The 19,364-nt window shown below is 40.8% G+C and overlaps 2 protein-coding genes across 3 annotated transcripts; both read left to right on the top strand.

The window, feature by feature from the left end:
• The first annotated feature begins 9,164 nt into the window (after window positions 1-9,164).
• On the top strand, window positions 9,165-17,416 carry LOC138900727 (uncharacterized). 2 transcript variants are annotated; one of them, XM_070188191.1, is made up of 5 exons: window positions 9,165-9,693; window positions 10,490-10,607; window positions 15,408-15,562; window positions 16,372-16,444; window positions 16,934-17,416. In XM_070188191.1, the coding sequence occupies exons 1-3, from the start codon at window positions 9,343-9,345 to the stop codon at window positions 15,515-15,517; spliced, it is 579 nt and encodes a 192-aa protein (XP_070044292.1). In that variant the 5' UTR covers window positions 9,165-9,342; the 3' UTR covers window positions 15,518-15,562; window positions 16,372-16,444; window positions 16,934-17,416. The 2 variants fall into 2 exon arrangements, with proteins under 2 accessions (XP_070044292.1, XP_070044291.1); XM_070188190.1 differs by having other exon boundaries at window positions 9,166-9,693; window positions 15,408-15,544.
• On the top strand, window positions 16,242-17,193 carry LOC117275831 (protein YELLOW LEAF 1, choloroplastic-like). The gene is made up of 3 exons (XM_070189803.1): window positions 16,242-16,325; window positions 16,372-16,444; window positions 16,934-17,193. Exons 1-3 carry the CDS (start codon window positions 16,242-16,244, stop codon window positions 17,191-17,193), a joined length of 417 nt encoding a protein of 138 aa, XP_070045904.1.
• Window positions 17,417-19,364: the final 1,948 nt, after the last annotated feature.

The raw sequence follows: 19,364 nt of genomic DNA, 5'->3' as shown, positions 1-19,364 counted from the left end.
TTCAGTTCTCGCAGATCTTTCACACAATCGGGCATCCACTCGAGGTCGTTATCCTCTTTGAGTACGTTGAAACATCTGTGACATCTATCGGATGATTGCGAAATGAATCTCGATAGGGCAGCGATTCGACCAGTCAACCTTTGGACTTGCTTCTTAGTAGTTAGGAGCTTCGATATCCCTTCGATAGCTTTGATTTGGTCCAGATTGACTTCTATCCCCTGTTGTGACACTAAGAAACCCAAAAACCTCCCTGAGGCTACGCCAAATGCTCATTTCTCTAGGTTTAGTTTCATCCCATATCGTCTTAGTATGTCGAAAGCTTCCCTCAAATGGTTAATATGGTTCTCCTCCCTTACAAATTTGAACAGCATGTCATCGATATATACCTCAATGGTATCCTTGAACATATTTGTGACCAATCTTTGATAAGTGGCTTCTTCGTTTTTCAACCCGAACGACATGACCTTGTAACAGTATGTTCCTCGGTAGGTAATGAATGTGTTTTTTTCCTAGCCCTCTTCTTCCATAAGTATCTAGTTGTAGCCCCAGTATGCGTCCAGGAAACTCAGCAGATCGTGCCCGGCTGTAGCGTCATTAAGTTGGTCGATATGTGGCAATGTAAATGAATTCTTCGGGCATGCTTTATTTAAGTCTGTGAAGTCTACACACATCCTCCATTTCCCATTTTTCTTTTTTACCATCACTACGTTGGCGATCCACTTTGGGTATTTCGACTCCCGGATGGAGCCATTTTCCAATAGCTTATCCACCTCCTCGTGAACGGCATCATTGATGGCGGGGTTGAATTTTTGTCTGGCCTACCTTATCGAGAGATAGAATGGATTTACGTTCAGTTTGTGTGCGGTGATCTGCTTGGGGATGCCCGACATATCTGCATGGCTGAAGGAAAATAAATCGGCGTTTGGTATTAAAAATTGGCTAAATGTACCTGGTTCTCAGAGTTTGCAGCCGATGTAGGCCTTTTTGCTAGGGTTGTTGGAATCTAATTGAACAGGGTCAAGATCCTCTATAGTTGAGTCCGCGGCTTCCACCATTTCAGGGTCCATGATGACGTCTCTGGTCTCTTCTGGCGTCTACCTCAACCATGTTGATTTTTATGCCTCTTTTTTCTTGTCTTTCTTCTGTTGGGTTGTCATGCTATCCAAGGCAATACAGTAGCATTCTCGGGATGTGCGATGTTCTCCCTGTATTTTGAATATTCCCCAAGGTGTTAGGAACTTGAGTACTTGGTACAGGCTGGAGGGAATGACTCTCATGGGATATATCCATGGTCATCCTACTATGGTATTGTAGGTGGTGGAATGATCCATGATGTGGAACATTGTCTCCAAAGTTATGCCGTCGGCCAAGACGGGGAGTGTGATTTCATCTGATGTCTATTCAACTACATTATTAAAATCGATTAGTGTGATGCAGCGTGGAACTATTTTTTCCTCGAGTCTCATCTGGTCGAGGACTTGGGAATGGATAATGCACACTCCTCTCCCATCATCTACCATGATACGTTTGACATTAGTATCTAAAATTCATAAAGTAATGACGAGAGCATCGTTGTGAGGGAAAGTCAAACCGTCGACATCTAACTCGTCGAAGATGATCCTTTCTTCGAGTCCATCATATTGTTCATGGGTGATGGATCTTTTGAGCTTGTGAGTGGAGCTGAACTTAACGTTGTTGGTGGAGGCATCATCGCTGCCAGTGATAATCATATTGATAGTACGAATTGGTGATGGAAGCTTCAGCGGACCTTGGCGTTCACGACCTCTGGCGAAGTTGTTCCTCCCCCTATCGCTCAACAACTCTTTGAGGTGTCCTTGATGCAGTATGTTCACAACGTCTTGCCTTAGGGCGATGCAATCTTCTATCTTGTCTCTATGTTCCTGGTAATTCGCAAAGGGCATCTGACTTTCTGGTGCTTGGGTCAGACCTCATCTTTGGCGGCCTCTTCACCTTTGTTCCAAGTTTCTCCAAGGCATAGACTATTTCTATATGTGACACACAAAATTTGTGAGTAGACAACAAGGGGGCATACCTCTCTCGTTTCTATAAGTCCGTGTTTTTTTCCTAGATGGGTCATCATCATAGCAGAGGGAAGAAAGGGCGGGGGTCCTGACGTATGAATGATGTCATTCCCTATTTGGCCGTGAGACTGGGTGATCCCTCCTTATGTTATCTCTTAGTTCTCTCTTGGGCTCGGTTTTTACTGAGATGAGCCGTCGAGTTGGCCCATTGAGGTCATTATCGTCTACTCGGACTTCAGCGCAATGAGCATTTTAGATTTCGTCCCAAGTGGTCGGGGGTACTTCATATGTCGGCTCAGCAACTTTCTGGTCACTCTTGAACCCTCTCAACTCAACTCGTTCTGAAAGGCCGTGATTGCCATCCCTTCGGACACATTTGGTAAGGTTATCCTTATCCTATTGAATCGGGTGAGGAAGTACCTCAGTCCCTCTCCTAGGGTTTTCCTGAAATCGAAGATGTCGTTCACTCTTGTTTCGGCCTTCTTGGCTTTGGCGTGTGCCATTATGAACTTGTCGACTTTCTTTGAAGGTTTCTATGTAGTGGGTTGGTAGTTGTGAATACCATGATAACGCCTCTCCAGTGAGGGTTTCGCCAAATTTCTTCAGCAAAATAGAGGACACGTGTTCCTTGGTGAGATCATTGTCCTTCACGGCGGTGACGTAATGAGTCACGTTATCCTCGAGGTCGGTTGTTCCGTCGTATATCCTAAGATACAATGGTATTTTGAAGGTCTTTGGTATGGAGTGTGAGGCTGCTCCCTTATTGTACGGTTGCTCTACGAGCCTGTCGGCATCCTCTTTGGTAGTAGCTTGGGGGCACCTAGTATCTTATCGACCCGTTCTTAGTATTCTTTCATTTGATCTCTTAGAGATTTGTTTTTATTTTACATTTCTTCCATTCTCTTCAGAACAACAGTGAGGACGTCGTCACTTGCACTATTAATAACATTATGAGGTATACCTGGAGTTGGAGGGTCTGGTTGGCTGCCTTGATCGTCTACTCGTTGGACGTATGGGCTCATGCGGTCTCTATGGTCGTGCATTGAACTTGTTTGTTGAGCACGCTTACTAATGTATTAGTCAACCACGCTTCATGAAGCCTTTTCATGGTCGGTGGCGTTCCTTCTCCTGTGGACGTAGAGACCCATTTTCCATTTGGTTTTGTCGTGCTACAATAGGGGGGAGGCGATCTCTCGTGCTTGGGGGAGGAAGTGGGTGTCACATCATTGCCTAGCATTTCATAGCTCTTGTTAATAGTGTTCATGAGGGTGTTGGGGATATCACCTGTTACTTTGGTTCTATCTTCTTGATTACCTGCCATGTATACTTCCGTACGTGCAGAGAAAATAGAAAACCCTTGTGGTTTGTTAGGTTAACAACTCACGTGAGTTGTAAATCTAAAGGAAACTAAAAGATTAGCTAAGAAATATCCACAGACGGCGCCAAGCTATTTGACCTAAAATTTAAATCCAGATTCAAGCAATTAGATTTAAATAAAGTAGAATCAATCTTAGCTAATATCAATATCCAAAAGATAAAATAACCGATTTTGTAGTAGATAATATGTATATTTGACCGAATAGCAGTAAATGTGGGCAACACTAACAATATTCAATGACCCTAGAGGTAGAAGATAGCATTAAATAATAATAAATAGCAATAAATGATATTTATGTAAATAAGAATGTGCGAGTCACCCAAAAAGGGGTGAGATTTGTAGATATTCCTTCTAACAATGATAAATGATTGATGAGCCTTCAAATGTTCAAATAGTTCTTGGATCCAGTGGAAATATTATGCAAGAATCTTAGTGAAAATGTATCTCTCGTGTGCTTGTAATAAAGCCAGATTCTCTCTATAAAGCCAATGTATTTTCTTACAGGTGAATATCTTATGTCCTTTATCATTGCGTCTCTTTCTATTTATAGGGAACACATACCTAAAAACCCTAATAGTACAGGTACAGAGAATATCCATTAGAATATTCTCCTTTGTGTCTTGTCCTAAAACTAGCCGTTATAAATCTGTCTAAGATGCTCGACCTTGACCTTGATCTACGATGACGTCTCGACCTTGGGATTCACTGACTCTTCGACCGCATCTTTCATCTTTTAAGGGATCACTTCGACCTTGGGCATATCTTTATCGAAGTCGAACTGGCGACACGTGGCAGTCCGTGAGTGCCTCCTCAATATTAACATGCTTTGATTGTATCAAAGGTGATTTTTGACCCATACAAGCTTGTCTTTTTATGTATACTGTTTGCCCCTGTTCTCTTGAGGTGACAAAGGGGGAGAAAGAAACAAGAGCCAACTGCCGAGGAGAGTAGCTAGCTAACTTGCTGAAAGTAAGGGGAGCAATTCAAATTCACTAAAACGAAAGCCTAATTCGAATTTGTTTCATACATTTATTTTTATGAAGACATTAACAACATATACGAGCTTTTATTTTGCTTGTTTAGCAACTGCGTCACATTCACAAATTATATTATTTGTCTTAAGTTAATTATTTATAGACAAAGTTTATTATTTTTCTTGGGACGAACTTTTAAAGTATGGTATTTGTTTGAAACAATTTTTTTTTTAAATTATTATCGTTTTCGTAAAGATTTAATATTGCGTCTAATGTACATTGTGATCTTTTAAAAGATTTTTTGGATTATTCGGTCATACACTTGATAATAGTTCTACTTTTCACCAAGTAGAATTACTTAAATATAACTAACTAAAATAATAATAATTTGTTAGTGCAAGAAATATAAAAATGTATAGAGTAAAGTCAGTTCACATTAAATACTCTAATAATAGAGCGACAAGTGGAACTGGAGACAGACGAAAAACGAAGCAAGTGGAAACAAAGACCGGAGACAGCAGCTTCGGTTGGCACCGGGCAGACCCCGAAAGGAATATTGCTAACGAGGACAAACGAATATTTGCAACCCTATAACATTCAATGAATGATATTCCTCAATATTAAATGCGCAATCCGCTATAGAAAATTTTGGCATTCATAGCATGTCATTATACATTTATCAATGGCTCGCGTAATTGTCATTTAAGAGGGGTTTGATCCTAGGGACTTATTCCCTAGGTGTAGCTATAAATAGTGACTTCAACAGCCATTGTAAGAGACGAAAACTCTGACAAAATTATGCTACACATTATTCTAAGCTCAATAGTACTTTATTTCATATCTATCAATATTCTTATTATTGTCTTCGGAAGCCTTGCTCCTGGAATCAAGCTGCTTGTCGTCTTATCTCGATTTCAATGCTAAGTCTTATATTTTTATTTAATTTATTTATCATTTTGGGATCAAATTGATTCACTTGTCTATAAATCATATTATAAATTCAACTGTACCATTTTACGGGTAAACAAAAAATAAATAGTATTTGTCTATTTCAAACAAGAATGTTAATCACAATAGATTGATAATTCACATAAACTTGTAGTATGTTATTGGTTCAACTATAATTATTTATTTAAGTTTTTGTTTTAATAGTAATAATATTATTTTACAGAATCGTATTACAACCGAATCGATTTTTAGGTTTTTTTAATAAAATCGTAGTTTTCTAATAAATCTATAACTGTATCGATAATTATGGTAGGTTTTTTATTTTATAAAAATAAACAGAAAAAAAAAATCGAATCGTACCGAATAAATTTATATGAAAAAATATATTTATATATTAAGTTTAAAAATAATAAAATATTAAATTTTTTTGGAACCTTGATATTATGAAAACGGTTACAAGCCAACAAGCAATTAAACTCAAAATCCTAATTCCAAAACCTATTATACTACTATTGAAACTAAATTATTTCCGGCATATTCATTAGCAAGACACAAGGTATTCTAGTGATTACGAGTAGCAAACTAGTACAATGTATTGAATATTTTTTCTTTCATATGATTAAAACGTATACTTTCAAATATTTAATCTTCTATAGACTTTATTCTTGAGTTCCAACTTACTTAATATCTTTCCACTCGTGTGATTTATATTTTTTTTTTTTTTGTCTTTGCTTAGTTTCTTTTATGTTTCTGTAGAATAATTGATGGATCTATACTCTAGTCATCTTTCAGATTTTCTTAATTCATTACCTTTTAAATAGTAAAAATGGCTAGAGAGTTTTGTTAACTCCTATAAAAATATGTATGATGTTGCATTCTGGTTCTACTAGTGATTTTTATGTGATATTTAAAAAATACCGAAAATTAACCAAACCGTACCGAAGAGAAATTGACATGATTAGTACGATTTCTAAAAATCTAATTTTGATTATACATAATAGAATAATCGAAAAATTACAACAACAACAACCCAATGAAATCCCACTAATGGGGCCTGGGGAGGGTAGTGTGTACGCAGACCTTATCCCTACCCCGAAGGAGTAGAGAGGTTGTTTCTGAAAGACCCTCGGCTCAAGAAAATAAAAAGGCAAAAGGACAAAAAGGAGACAATATTAATATCATCACAGCAATCATAGGAAAAATAAGAACATCATGAAATCCAGAAAAAAGATACAGAGCAAAAGGAGACAATATTAGTATCACCGAAGCAATCTAGAAGAAAGATGCAAAGCAAAAGCGATAGCTAGTAAATAGGACCGGCACTGAAACGCGAAATAGTAAAACACAACATTGCCACTAGATATCTTAGACAAAACCCCTACATGGCTAGTCCCACAATGGTACGAAATAAGGCACGACTCAACTACCTCTTAACCTACAACCCTAATACTCGACCTCCACATCTTCCTATCAAATGTCATGTCCTCGAAAATCTTGAGCCTCGCCATATCATGCCTGATCACCTCTCCCCAATACTTTTTAGGCCGCCCTCTACCTCTTCTCGTGCCCTCCACAACCAGCCGCTCACACCTCCGTACAGGAGCATCTGGGCTTCTCCTCTGAACATGTCTGAACCATCTAAACCTCGCTTCCCGTATTTTGTCATCAATGGGAGCCACGTGTACCTTCTCCCGAATATCATCATTCCTAATCTTATCTATCCTAGTGTGCCCGCACATCCACCGCAACATCCTCATTTATGCTACTTTTATCTTCTGGATATGTGAGTTCTTAACGGGCCAACACTCAACCCCATACATCATGGCCGGTCTAACCACCGCTCTATAGAACTTACCTTTGAATATTGGTGGCACTCTCTTGTCACACAGGACTCCAGACTAACCTCCATTTCATTCATCCTACCCCAATACGATGTGTCACATCCTCGTCGATATCCCCTCCCCCTGGATAACCGAACCATGGTACTTGAAGCTGCCTCTATTCGGGATGACCTGCGAATCAAGCCTCACATCCATGCCCATTTTCCCTGGCTCAGCGCTGAACTTACACTCCAGGTATTCCGTCTTCGTCCTGCTCAGCTTGAAACCCTTAGACTCAAGAGTCTGTCTCCAAACCTCCAGCTCTCGTTAACACCGGCTCGCGACTCATCAATTAGAACTATGTCATCGGCGAATAGCATGCACCATGGCACATCCCCTTGAATATGGTGTGTTAACGCGTCCATCACCGGGGCGAATAAGAACGGACTGAGCGCAGAACCTTGGTGTAACCTCATTACAACCGAAAAAATGCTCAGAGTCGCCTCCTACTATCCTAACCCTAGTCTTAGCCCCATCATACATGTCCTTAATCGCCATAATGTAGGGAACCGACACACCTTTTGCCTCCAGGCATCTCCAGAGAACTTCTCTAGGAACCTTATCATATGCTTTCTCTTGGTCAATAAACACCATGTGCAGATCCATCTTCCTCTCTATGTACAGTTCCACCAACCTTCTAACAAGGTATATAGCTTCTGTAGTCGAATGACCCGGCATAAACCCGAACTAGTTGTCGGATACAGACACTGTCATCCTCACCCTCGCTTCAACCACCCTCTCCCACACTTTCATGGTATGACTCAGTAATTTGATACCCCTATAATTTTTACAACTCTGGATATCACCTTTGTTATTATACAATGGAACCCCCGTACACCTCCACTCATCCGGCATCCTCTTCGCCTTAAAAATAACATTAAACAACCTAGTCAACCACTTCAAACCTGCTCTCCCCACACACTTCTAAAGTTCTACTGGAATCTCGTCTGGCCCCGTCGCTCTGCCCCTACTCATCTTATGCATAGCTCCCGCGACCTCCTCAACCTCAATACGCCCGCAGTACCCAAAGTTGCGGTGACTCTCGGAATGCTCCAATTCACCTAGCACAATATCCCGATTCCCTTCTTCATTTAGAAGTTTATGAAAGTAAGTGTGTCATCTCCTTTTAATCTGGGCATCTTCCAACAATACTCTACCATCTTCGTCCTTGATGCATCTCACTTGGTCCAAATCCCGAGCCTTCCTCTCTCTCAACTTGGCCAGCCGGAATAACTTCTTCTCCCCACCCTTTTTCCCCAATTCCTCGCACATACGACCATAAGCCGCAGTCTTAGCCTCTGTGACCGCCAGCTTAGCCTCCTTCCTAACTGAATATACCTCTCCATGCACGCTCGCCTCTCCTCCTCACCTATGCTCCCCACTAACTTCAGGTACGCCGCCTTCTTCACTTCCACTTTACCTTGGACCACTTCATTCCACCGCCAGTCTCATTTGTGCCTACCAGAGACGCCCGTTGAGACCCCTAACACCTCTCTCGCAGCCTCCCTAATATAGTCTGTTGTCGCTCACCACATAGTACTCGTGTCACCACTGATCCTCCAAGCTCCCATAGCAAACAATCGCCCTTCCAACTCTTGGGCTTTATCTTTAGTTAAGGCTCCCCACCTGATTCTCGGTCTTCCTCGAGTAGACATTTTCCTCCTCTTTAACATAATCGAAAAATTAGTATGGTACAAATTTTATAAAATGACTGGCCGAACCGAACCGTTGACTGTTGACATCTCTAATTACATGCATGACTTGCCATATATGTGCCTTTAATAATGTTATAGTGTATATATATATGCATGACTTGCCATATATGTGCCTTTAATAATGTTATAGTGTGTGTATATATATATATATATATATATATATATATATATATATATATATATATATATATATAACATAAATGACGGTTGAGCCTTCAAATATTTGTTCAATTGTATTACAGGTCATCACATTGAGTTTGGACACGGCATCAAATCAAAGTCCCACTAGGAGCCAAATCGCTTCAGCCACCAAGTTTTTACCAACCAAGTTCCTTCTTTCTGAAAACTGATTGCTGCAAAAACAAACACCCCTTAGGTTTGAATTTGATCACAACAGCAAAAAAAATGTCTCACTCTGTGTTTCAAATCATGCCTATGGATATCCGTACCTTCTCCAAACCTTTATTGCCACTGCCGGCCGTACGGCGAGCTTTTCCGTTTAAAACTAAGGCGTCACAACTTTTATGGCGAGCTTTTCCGTTAAAAACTAGGGCGTCACAACATTTATTGCCGGCCGTTGGGCGAGTTTTTCCGTCAAAAACTAACGTTATCAAGGCGTCAATTGATTCTCGGTCTTCTGTGATGTACGCTCCGGTAATGAAAGGGGAAAAGTACGGCGCTCTTGGTGCAGATACGTTAGAAATATCGAAACTTGGTTTGACCCAGACACAGACGAATTCTAGCCCTGAGCCCCAGGTTTGTGCTTTATTACCGAAAATACTCCTTTAACGTGTGGTTTTAAACATGTGATGTAATTTCAATTAATGATCTTCACTAAAGATAACAAATATTTGTGTCTTAATTTGATTGATTGAACTACCATTTTTCTGCTATGTTGTAATTGTAAGTCTTCTGCATATTGTTGTGATAATTACACGCCCAATAAATGGATTCATATGCTGACTCCAACTAGCTAGCTTGACTTACTTCTGTTGTGTCGTTGTATGCTAATTATTTTTTGTACCTTAATTTTTAAAATTGAATTAAATTTTCATGGTGGATGTAGTTAAGATAGAAATACGACACTAAGGGTTAAAAAGATACAAGTGACCATTGTAATGTATAGATGGCTTCTGCGAATGGAACTGAAACTGTTGTTGTATTCTCGACTTGCCATTTCTTTATGGGCAAAAAATGAAGATTGATCGGATATAAGTGACCATTTGTGTCAAAATTGTTTAATCTGAATTCTGAAGTTGATTACTGGATCCTAGATGTGTCTTATGTGCTTTCTTTGCTATTTTGGTTCTCTCTTTCTCAATGAAATGGAAAAGGCGAGTGGAGAAAAAAAAAGTTGATTTGCTTCGATTAGCCTAGATGGTGTGAAATTTCGGCATGTGCTTGCTTTTCATAATGACAGATAATTCCATCTATGTTTAAGAATCTCGCGCTCTGTGTTTTACCTGAACTTGAGCTTTCATGGTAGACCTACTGGTACAATCTGGCAACTCTTGGTATTAAGAGAACTGGCTAATGTTGTGCAAAATCACAGCTTTCGACTGATGGAGGAGGTGGAAATATGGGAAACAATGTCAGGGAGACTCGGAACTTTTTCAAAGAGATGTCGTTAAATTCCAGTACCACTATGAGTGCACCTACATTGCCAATAGGTATGTTTATGTATATTCCTTGACTGATTCCTTTTAATAAGTACCTACAACAACAACAATTCGGTGTATTCCACAAAGTGGGATATGGGGAAGGTAGTGTGCGTGCAGACCTTGCCCTTACCCTTTGGAGGTAGAGAGGTATGTTTCCGATAGATCCTCGACTCAGGGTTAGATGGCAAAGCAGCAGAAACAACAAGATAAAATGATAAAACTACCAAAGCGAAAGAAATAACATGTATAAAAACAATCTACCGATAAGAAAATATGAAAATACAAGACTAATCCTACTACCGCGGGCAAGAAACAAAGACCCACACGACTACATACTAATCCTCTACCTTAATCCTCGACCTCCGCACCCTTCTATCATGGGTCATGTTCTCCGTAAGCTGAAGTTGCGCCATGTCTTGCCTAATCACCTTTCTCCAATACTTCCTACATCTACCTCTCCTCAACTCCACCGTGGCCAACCTCTCACACCTCCTTTCCGGAGTATCTATGCACTCTTCCCGTGCCCGTACCATCTCAGTATCGCTTCCCGCATTTTGTCCTCCACGGAGGCCACTCTATCCCCTCCCGAATATTTCTTTCCTAATCTTATCTCTCCTAATACGCCCACACATTCATCTCCGCATTCTCATTTCCTCTACTTTCATCTTCTGGACATAGGATTTCTTGACAGGCCAACATTCCGCCCCATACAACATAGTCGGGCAAACCCACCACTTTGTAGAACTTAACTTCAAGTCTCTGTGGCACATTCTTATCACATAAAATCTCGGATGCGAACCACCATTTCATCCATCCCGCCCAATACGATGTTCGACATTCTCGTCAATATCCCCGTTATCTGGATTATTGATTCGAGGTACTTGACTCTTGGGAATGACTTGTGTATCGAGCCTCACCTCCACGTTCGCTTCATGAGTCATGTTGTTAAACTTGCACTCCAAGTGTTCTGTCTTAGTCATGCTCAACTTGAAACCCTTCGACTCTAGCGTTGACCCCCCTCGTGTCTCATCAATTAGAATTATATTACCCTCAAATAACATGCATCATGGCACCTCCCCTGAATGGGACACGTCAGCACATCCATCACCAAGACAAATAAAAACGGGCTAAGAACTGATCTTTGCTGCAACCCCATCATGACTCGAAAATGTTCCGGTCTCATCCCACTATCCTAACTTGAGTCTTAGCGCCATCATACATATCATGAATCACCCTAGTGTATACTACAGGCACACCTCTAGCCTCCAAACATCTCCAAATAACCTCAAAATAACCTCTATAGGGACTTTGTCGTAAGCTTTTTAGGTCAATGAATACCATATGCAAGTCTCTCTTCCTCTCTCGATATTGCTCCACCAACCTCCTCACAAGGTGAATGGCTTCCATAGTCGATCACCCCGGCATAAATTCTTGCACCCGTACTTCCACCATCTGCTCCCAAGCTTTCATAGTGTGGTTTAGCAACTTGATACCCATATAGTTGATACAATTTTGGATATCATCTTTGTTTTTGTACAACGGAATCATCATACTCCACCTTTGTTCTTCGGGCATCTTTGTCAACTTACACATAACCCCCTCCACCTATTTAACCTTTATATGCCTACAAAACCCAAAATCATGACGACTCTCGAAGTGCTCTAAATCACCCAACACAATTTTCCTTTCCACCTCATCGTTCAAGAGACCATGGAAGTAAGTCTGCGATCTTTGTTGAGAATATGTGCTTCTTTCGCCAATTTTTTGCCCTCCTCATCTTTGATGCACTTCATTTGGTCCAGGTCACGGTCCTTCCTCTCTCTCACCTTGCTTAGCTTGTACAATTTCTTGTCCTCGCCTTTGGCCCAAAGTTCTTCATACAAACGGCCAAACGCTGCAGTTTTAGCTATTGTTACCTCTAACTTTGCCTCTTTCTCAACCTTATACCATACATGACCCTTTGTTTCCTCTTCCTCCTAATCTCTAAGTCCATTACCAAGAGCCTATGTTGAGTCGAGAGATTCTCGCTCGGAATAACCTTGCAATCCGTGCATAAACCTCTATTGCACTTCCTGAGGAGTAGTAATCAATTTGGGTCTTGGTTGACGAGCTCTGGAAGGTGACTAGGTGCTCATCCCTCTTCTGAAAATCCTATCACTAAATCAAATGCTTTAGCGAAATCCAACAGCGAAGTACCTCCGTCGTTTCTATCTCCAAAATCGAAGCTCCCATCCGCAACGTCATATCCCCTCGAGGACGTCCTGATGTGGCTATTGAAATTCCCCCGAGGAATAACTTCTCGGTGTGCGGGATACCGTGCAACACCTCATCCAAATCCTCCCAAAATTGCGTCTTGACCTAAGTTGCGCGGACTCTCATTTTTGGTGCCGCACCCGTCTCGACACGGGACGAGAGCGGGAGCGGGCTACGTCTCAGATTCGGTCAATTAACTTCGGATACTTTGACCTGAGTTCATCGACAAATTTGGGGGGAAATTGAGATTTTGATTTCTCAAAATTAAAAATAAACATATTTAAGACATGCGAAATGGCATACCTTCAATATTGTAGTACTTTTGTCTCATATTTGCTGCTTTGTTTTCTAGAAAAAACAAGAATTCAAGGGGTCATGTTCTGAGTTCGGACTTATAGCTCTATTCTTATAATTTTGTATTTTTTTAGCCGAATCCCCGCACCCGTATCCATACTTGGATTCGCACTCCCGAATCTTAAAATTTAGATTTTGCCGAATCCGTGCTTATATCGGATGGCCGCACCCGAGTCCGTGCAACTTAGGTCTTGACCTCCACGTACAAGCCCGCTTGAGGAGCGTATGCACTAATGACATTTAAAGTAAGCCCACCGACAACTAGCTTAATAACCATCAGCATGTCGTTCACCCTCCTAACCTCCACCACTAGCTCGCTGAGTTCCTTATACACCAAACTACCTACTCCATTCTTGTCCCTCACGCCTCCTGAGTATCGCAGTTTAAACCCGTCAACATCCCGTGCCTTGGTTCTCACCCGCCTAGTTTCCTGGACGCAGGTTATATTGGTCTTCCGCTTCCGGAGAATCTTTACCAACTCTATAGACTTATCCGTTAAAGTCCCTATATTCCAGGACCCATCTCTCAGGTTAGAGGCTACCTTGCCTCCCTTACCCCCCTACCACTCGCCCCCTTGCCTGACCCGAGGACATGACCTTACTCTACCATCATGCACTACAGTCGCTATAATCTAGGATATACTAAGCTAACACTATCACTATGGCAGGCAAAGAGTCAAAAAAGAATAAAGACTAAAGTTAAGTGGCACTAGTAGTAGTCGGTAATACAGATAAGTACGCAGACACTGCACTTTAACTAGCGCAATTTTAATTGGCTACAAGGAAAGAGACAAGATCGACAAGTGAATAGGAGGTACTCAGGTACCAACTCCCGAAAGGTAGAACCTGGAATGTAATCGGAGGTGACAAGGCGATGTTGTAGCTCCAGCCTTGAAAGATTCCCAGCTACCCACGCTCCGCCACGCGGCGTCACTGACGCAACCAGAGCTCCCCTCTAGCGCAACTTCGTAGACCCCTGTAAATGTGTACCTAAAACACATACACCACACAAAAGAACAAAACAGAAGAACAGGCGGACGGGAATTGCTGCCGGCGCCTGTCGTTGGACAGAAAGGAAAAGGGGGAAGCGAGGAAGAGGGAGAGAGAAGAAAAAGAGAAATTAGGAGAAAGAAAGAGGGGACAGCAGCGGCGACGCGGTACTACACCGGGGCCGGACGCTGACCAGAGAAGGTGGAGAAGAAAGAAGAGAGAGAAGAAGAAGAAGAGAAGGAAGGAGAAGTCAGACGCCAGCGACGGGGATTGTCGCTGGCACCGAGTCTCTGACCAGAAAAGGGGTAGAGAGAGAAGAAGAAGAAGGGGAGAGAGAGAGAGAGAAGGAAAGTCAGAAGGAAGGGAAAGGGGGACCTCACCTGGCCGGAGAGTCGTCGCCGGCGGTCTGTCTTGTGACCATTAGAAGTAGAAAGAAGAAGGTACAGAAGGGGGAAGAGAGAGAGAGAGTACTATTAAATTGAAGAATTGGTTAAAAGTACCTCCGCGTGTATTTTAAAGGAATGTATTTTCCATGTAATTAGGAGCACACGGTGAAAACTTTCATATCTTTTGATCATGTCAAACACTATATATCAGCTTCTCTTGTTGTTATCTCGCTGAGAAGCCTTTGCCGCATTAGATGTAAGAGTATCTGAATAGCCATTGCTACGTATGTGCTGTAGGAATTACGTCAGTCAGAACGTAACATGAAGCAATGATCCTTTAGTAATATTGGAGTTGCTGTTCTGCATATAATTTTTGACTGTTTTAGCACTCTCTTTCTCTCTCCATGGAAACATAAATTTGCAGTCACCAACATGATGAAATACTTTCTTACTGCAAATCAGCAAAAGTGGAAATTTTGGCTTATGATTTATCATCTAGATTTCTTGTATTTGGTGTTGTTCAACTCCTTGGAAGTCTAAGATGCATCCTTTGCCTATAAGTCAAAAGCTTTTGTCTTTGAGTTTACTTGTTAAAAGAAACACTTAAAATTTTAAAAAACTCATGTTTGATTTTCTGGTTGACTTGATGTGATGGTGTTAGGTTTTGAAGTAACTGAATCGGACATTTATGCTTAAGGTTTGACAACAATGTCGTCAAAAGATTTGATACTTTAAAATCCATTGTTGGCAAAACCATTTGAAGAATTGCTGCTCATCCTGCAGCTTGTGCTGTCTATGTTGTTAATCGTTGAATGTCGTTTTCACAGTGAGAGCAGAGGCTGAATACCTGAAGCAATTCAAGCCAATAGTATCTGTTGGCCTCCAGCCGCTTGGCATGCAGTCTCAATTTATTAACAATGGAAGACACTTGATATGAACTGTTCAAGAAAAGCGTGCTTTAATAGTATGTGCTGCTGCTCTGGTAACATTTCTTTGGGTACTACTGTTTGTGTAACTGCTAGCATTGCCCGGTTTAGATAATTTAATGCCCCTAATGATTTTAGTGGGTCAGTCTTGTTATGTCTTATATATTTATTTTGTGCGATTTTTTCTGTGAGAAGCTTCAGAATGCTAGCAAGTCGCTGCTCATGGCATAAGTTATCACATTGGACTATGTCTCCTTCAGCATGCCAAGCAGGATTCTGCAGTCAGTATATTGGAAACAACTGCACTCATTAAAACAAGGACCCTAAACTCAAGTTGATTAGCCTCTCTACTTGCCACTCGTTTATAGATATGGATTGGTAAAATGCGGAAATATATCCTTGTTTGTTACTTGAAAGTGGTAGTTTAATGCATTTCTTGTTACAGACAATTGGAAATAGGATCTACCAAACATTTAATCTAAGCACCCAAGGGTGTGGCCTAGTGGTCAATGAAGTGGGTGAGAACCATGAGGTCTCAGGTTCAAATCCCAGCGGATGCAAATACTAGGTGATTTCTTCTCATCTATCCAAGCCTTGGTGGATAGAGTTACCTGGTACCTGTTGCGGGTGGGAGGTGGCAGGTATCCCGTGGAGTTAGTCGAGGTGCGCGCAAGCTGGCCCGGACACCACGATTATCAAAAAAAAAAAAAAAAAAAATTTAATCTAAAAATAACAATGGGAATTAGGACCTCATCACTTATCTATATTGATGTTCTTGATGCTGCTGCTGCGATTACTACTGCTTGCATTCAGTTTTTGGTTTTCCATTTACCTGTTCAACCTTTCAATTTTGCATTTAATGCAGAATGCCAGATGTGCAACTGAAGGCCAGACGCAGACTCTTACAAGGGAAAATTCAACCATTACAGTTGCACCAGGTAATTTTTTCAAGTTCTTTACATAAACTGGTGGAACAAAATGAACGGAAATAAAACAATCTATATATTACCTTTTAGCTGTCTTCACTGTTACCTTTTTTAAATTTTCATTGTGCACTTTATTTCAAAGAAGCATGGGCTTCATCTCGCTTCTCGTTCTTATCAGAAAGGAACTTCTCGCTTTGTGCTGCTGGCCCGTTGGACCTTATCACTTTTTTGAGCTTTTCGCTTTTTGAAAAACTGGTAGAAAGATCATAACATCAGTTTATCCCTTAACCAATCTTTTTCAGCAATTTTCAGTTTCAAATTTTTTTTTCTAGATAGACCCTTGTGGTCCGTCCCTTCCCCGGACCCCACGCATAGCGGGAGCTTAGTGTACCGGGCTGCCCTTTAATTTTATCCCCCAAAAATGAGCAGCCATGCTTATATTCTGTATAACGATCCTGTGCAAAGTATCATTTGAAGTTGATATGTCTGGGTTGAATGCAGGGAAGGTAAAATCTCCTGATCTAGACGGTGGTGGGGCTGGATTTACCCCTCGTGATGATGGCGGCGGCATGGGTGGGTGTGGAGGTGGGGGTTGGGGTGGGGGTGGGGGTGGCGGAGGCCATTGGGCAGGTGGGGGTGGCGGAGTCCATTGGGCAGGTGGGTTCTTCCTTTTCGTCTTTCTTGTCATCCTAGGCTTCTTGAAGGATAAGGAGGAGGAAGGACCCTACGGGGACCAAAGAAGAAGAAGACCAGCGTATTGATAATCGGGGATTTGCAACTTGTCCGCCCTCACTATTCTCCAGCCATGGCTTCAAGCAATCTGTAATGGGATGATAATATCCCTTAGCTTATGTATATTTTGAGTATAACATTACTTGTAGTTCCGCAGAAAATACTATGCACTTAGAAGTGAAGGTTTCTTCTCAACTCTTCTTATATCATGGATGGTTGGATAAGTTGCTATGATAGCCTTAATTTGTTTTAGTGGTAGAATGTCATACTTTTCATTCTTTGTTGTTTCTTTTTCTTTGGAGTGGGGACAGGATTAGAATGTTGTGGAATGCGATCTAATCACATAGTTATTTTCCCAAATGAAAGAGATTAAAGTTGTAACAAGTTCTCCGCGGGTTTCGTGGTTGTATAGCTCGTTACAAATGTTCTTTTAGTTATAAGGCTTATTTCACCTAAAGATACTTAGGCATATGAGATTAGTAATATGAGGGGGAAATCATGCGATCTACCTATACAAAGCAAAATAATTATCCGGTTTCTACCCACTTTTCATTTATACCTATGCGGCCCAAAATATTTATATCGCTATAATATATGTGATACTATTAAAAGTATATAATTATACTTTACCTATACTGTAATAGTATACAAATATACCGAAATGGGTATATTGTAATATGGGTAGGTCTACAGTATATAATATATTGTAAGGGCTCATTTGGTACAAGGGATATGGAATAACTAATTTCGAATTAAATTTGAGATGAAGTTATCCCGCGTGTGGTTGAGATAAAATTATAGTATAACTAATTTCGGGATTAGTTATTCCGGGTTGTAGTATTATTTTTATCCCTATGGGAGGGTAAATACCGGGATTACTAATCATGTGATAACTGTTTCCCAACCAAACGACCCTCTAAAAGTATATATTATACTGCAACAGTGTATATACTAGAATTAATTAACCTAATTCTACCCATACAAAATAATTTCCCTGACCCTACCCATCTACCGTTTTGATATATATGTATACTATTATATTATACTGTTGCAATACGCTCTTGCAGTGTATGGTGATACTGTTTCGGCATATGTATATTATTATAATATAGTGTTGCAGTATAGTTGTATATGTTAGTCCCGCCAATATTGCTGTATTTGTAAATAATAATTTTGCAAAATATAAGTTATCGTAATGAAACAGTAATTAATTCGAGCCCACTGAATTCACAGTGTTTCCTTAAGAAATTTAATCCCCTCCTAGTACCCAAGGTAATGGATTATTTCCTCCCAGGATAGAACGAATCACACACTGGTGTAGCGGTACTTCAAACCTCAGTGTTTCAGCGAACACAAAGTTCGGTAGCAAATCACACTTACAGTTACTTTGTTTGAAGTTAAAACAATGCAGATCGAAGGAGTAGAAACTCAAAAAATCGTATGGAAATGCTGAGAGGAAGGAGTGCAATGTATAGCCAAATCTGTTGAGCGTTTTCAGTTTTGTGTCTTGTGTATTGTGTGTGTCTTTCTTCAACAGCTGTTGCACATATATATAGTAGTCAGTGTTAAAGAAGAACAATCGTCCACCCTCCATGGTGGAGCATGCATTAGCTTGTTTGTGGAGCAAGCACTTGTTTGTGGAGCAAGCACATTCATGGTGGGAAGAGCATTAGGCGGCTGCTATTGCAGCTGGTGGTCAATACACGGATTGAAAAATATCCGTTACAAATGCGGATAATCTTACGTTAATATTTACTATTAACAAATAAATTTGGTCCAAAAAATTAATCAATCAATCGATCATTTGACCGAATCCGAATCCGAATCCGAATCCGAAGCCGTAGCCGAAGCCGAGCGAGCGACGACGACGACGGCGCGAGGCTTGCTTTCTTCTTAACTCTTTAAGAGCTACAAGAAGAGCAATTATATATATACCCACCAAAAATCTTTTCATCTTCCAATATGGGACAATGTCTCATTGTCAAGAGGGGAAAACTTAAAATTTTACTCAAAAATTTTATTTTTCCTCTATTTCCGATTCACCCTCATTTTAAGACTATTTTATCTTAAATAACAAAACCTTCAACAATCCCCCACATGAATGGGGAATGGCTATATCACGGAAGTATGCATGGAAAAACTGTGTGATTTACAAGCAAGGATTAATCGCATCTAGATAAGTAGGTTTCCCTTTGAACTT

This window comes from Nicotiana tomentosiformis, chromosome 11, assembly GCF_000390325.3.
Source record: "Nicotiana tomentosiformis chromosome 11, ASM39032v3, whole genome shotgun sequence".
Taxonomy (NCBI): domain Eukaryota; kingdom Viridiplantae; phylum Streptophyta; class Magnoliopsida; order Solanales; family Solanaceae; genus Nicotiana; species Nicotiana tomentosiformis.
Note: the sequence above shows the minus strand (reverse complement) of the source record. Positions and strands in the feature narration are given on the sequence as shown.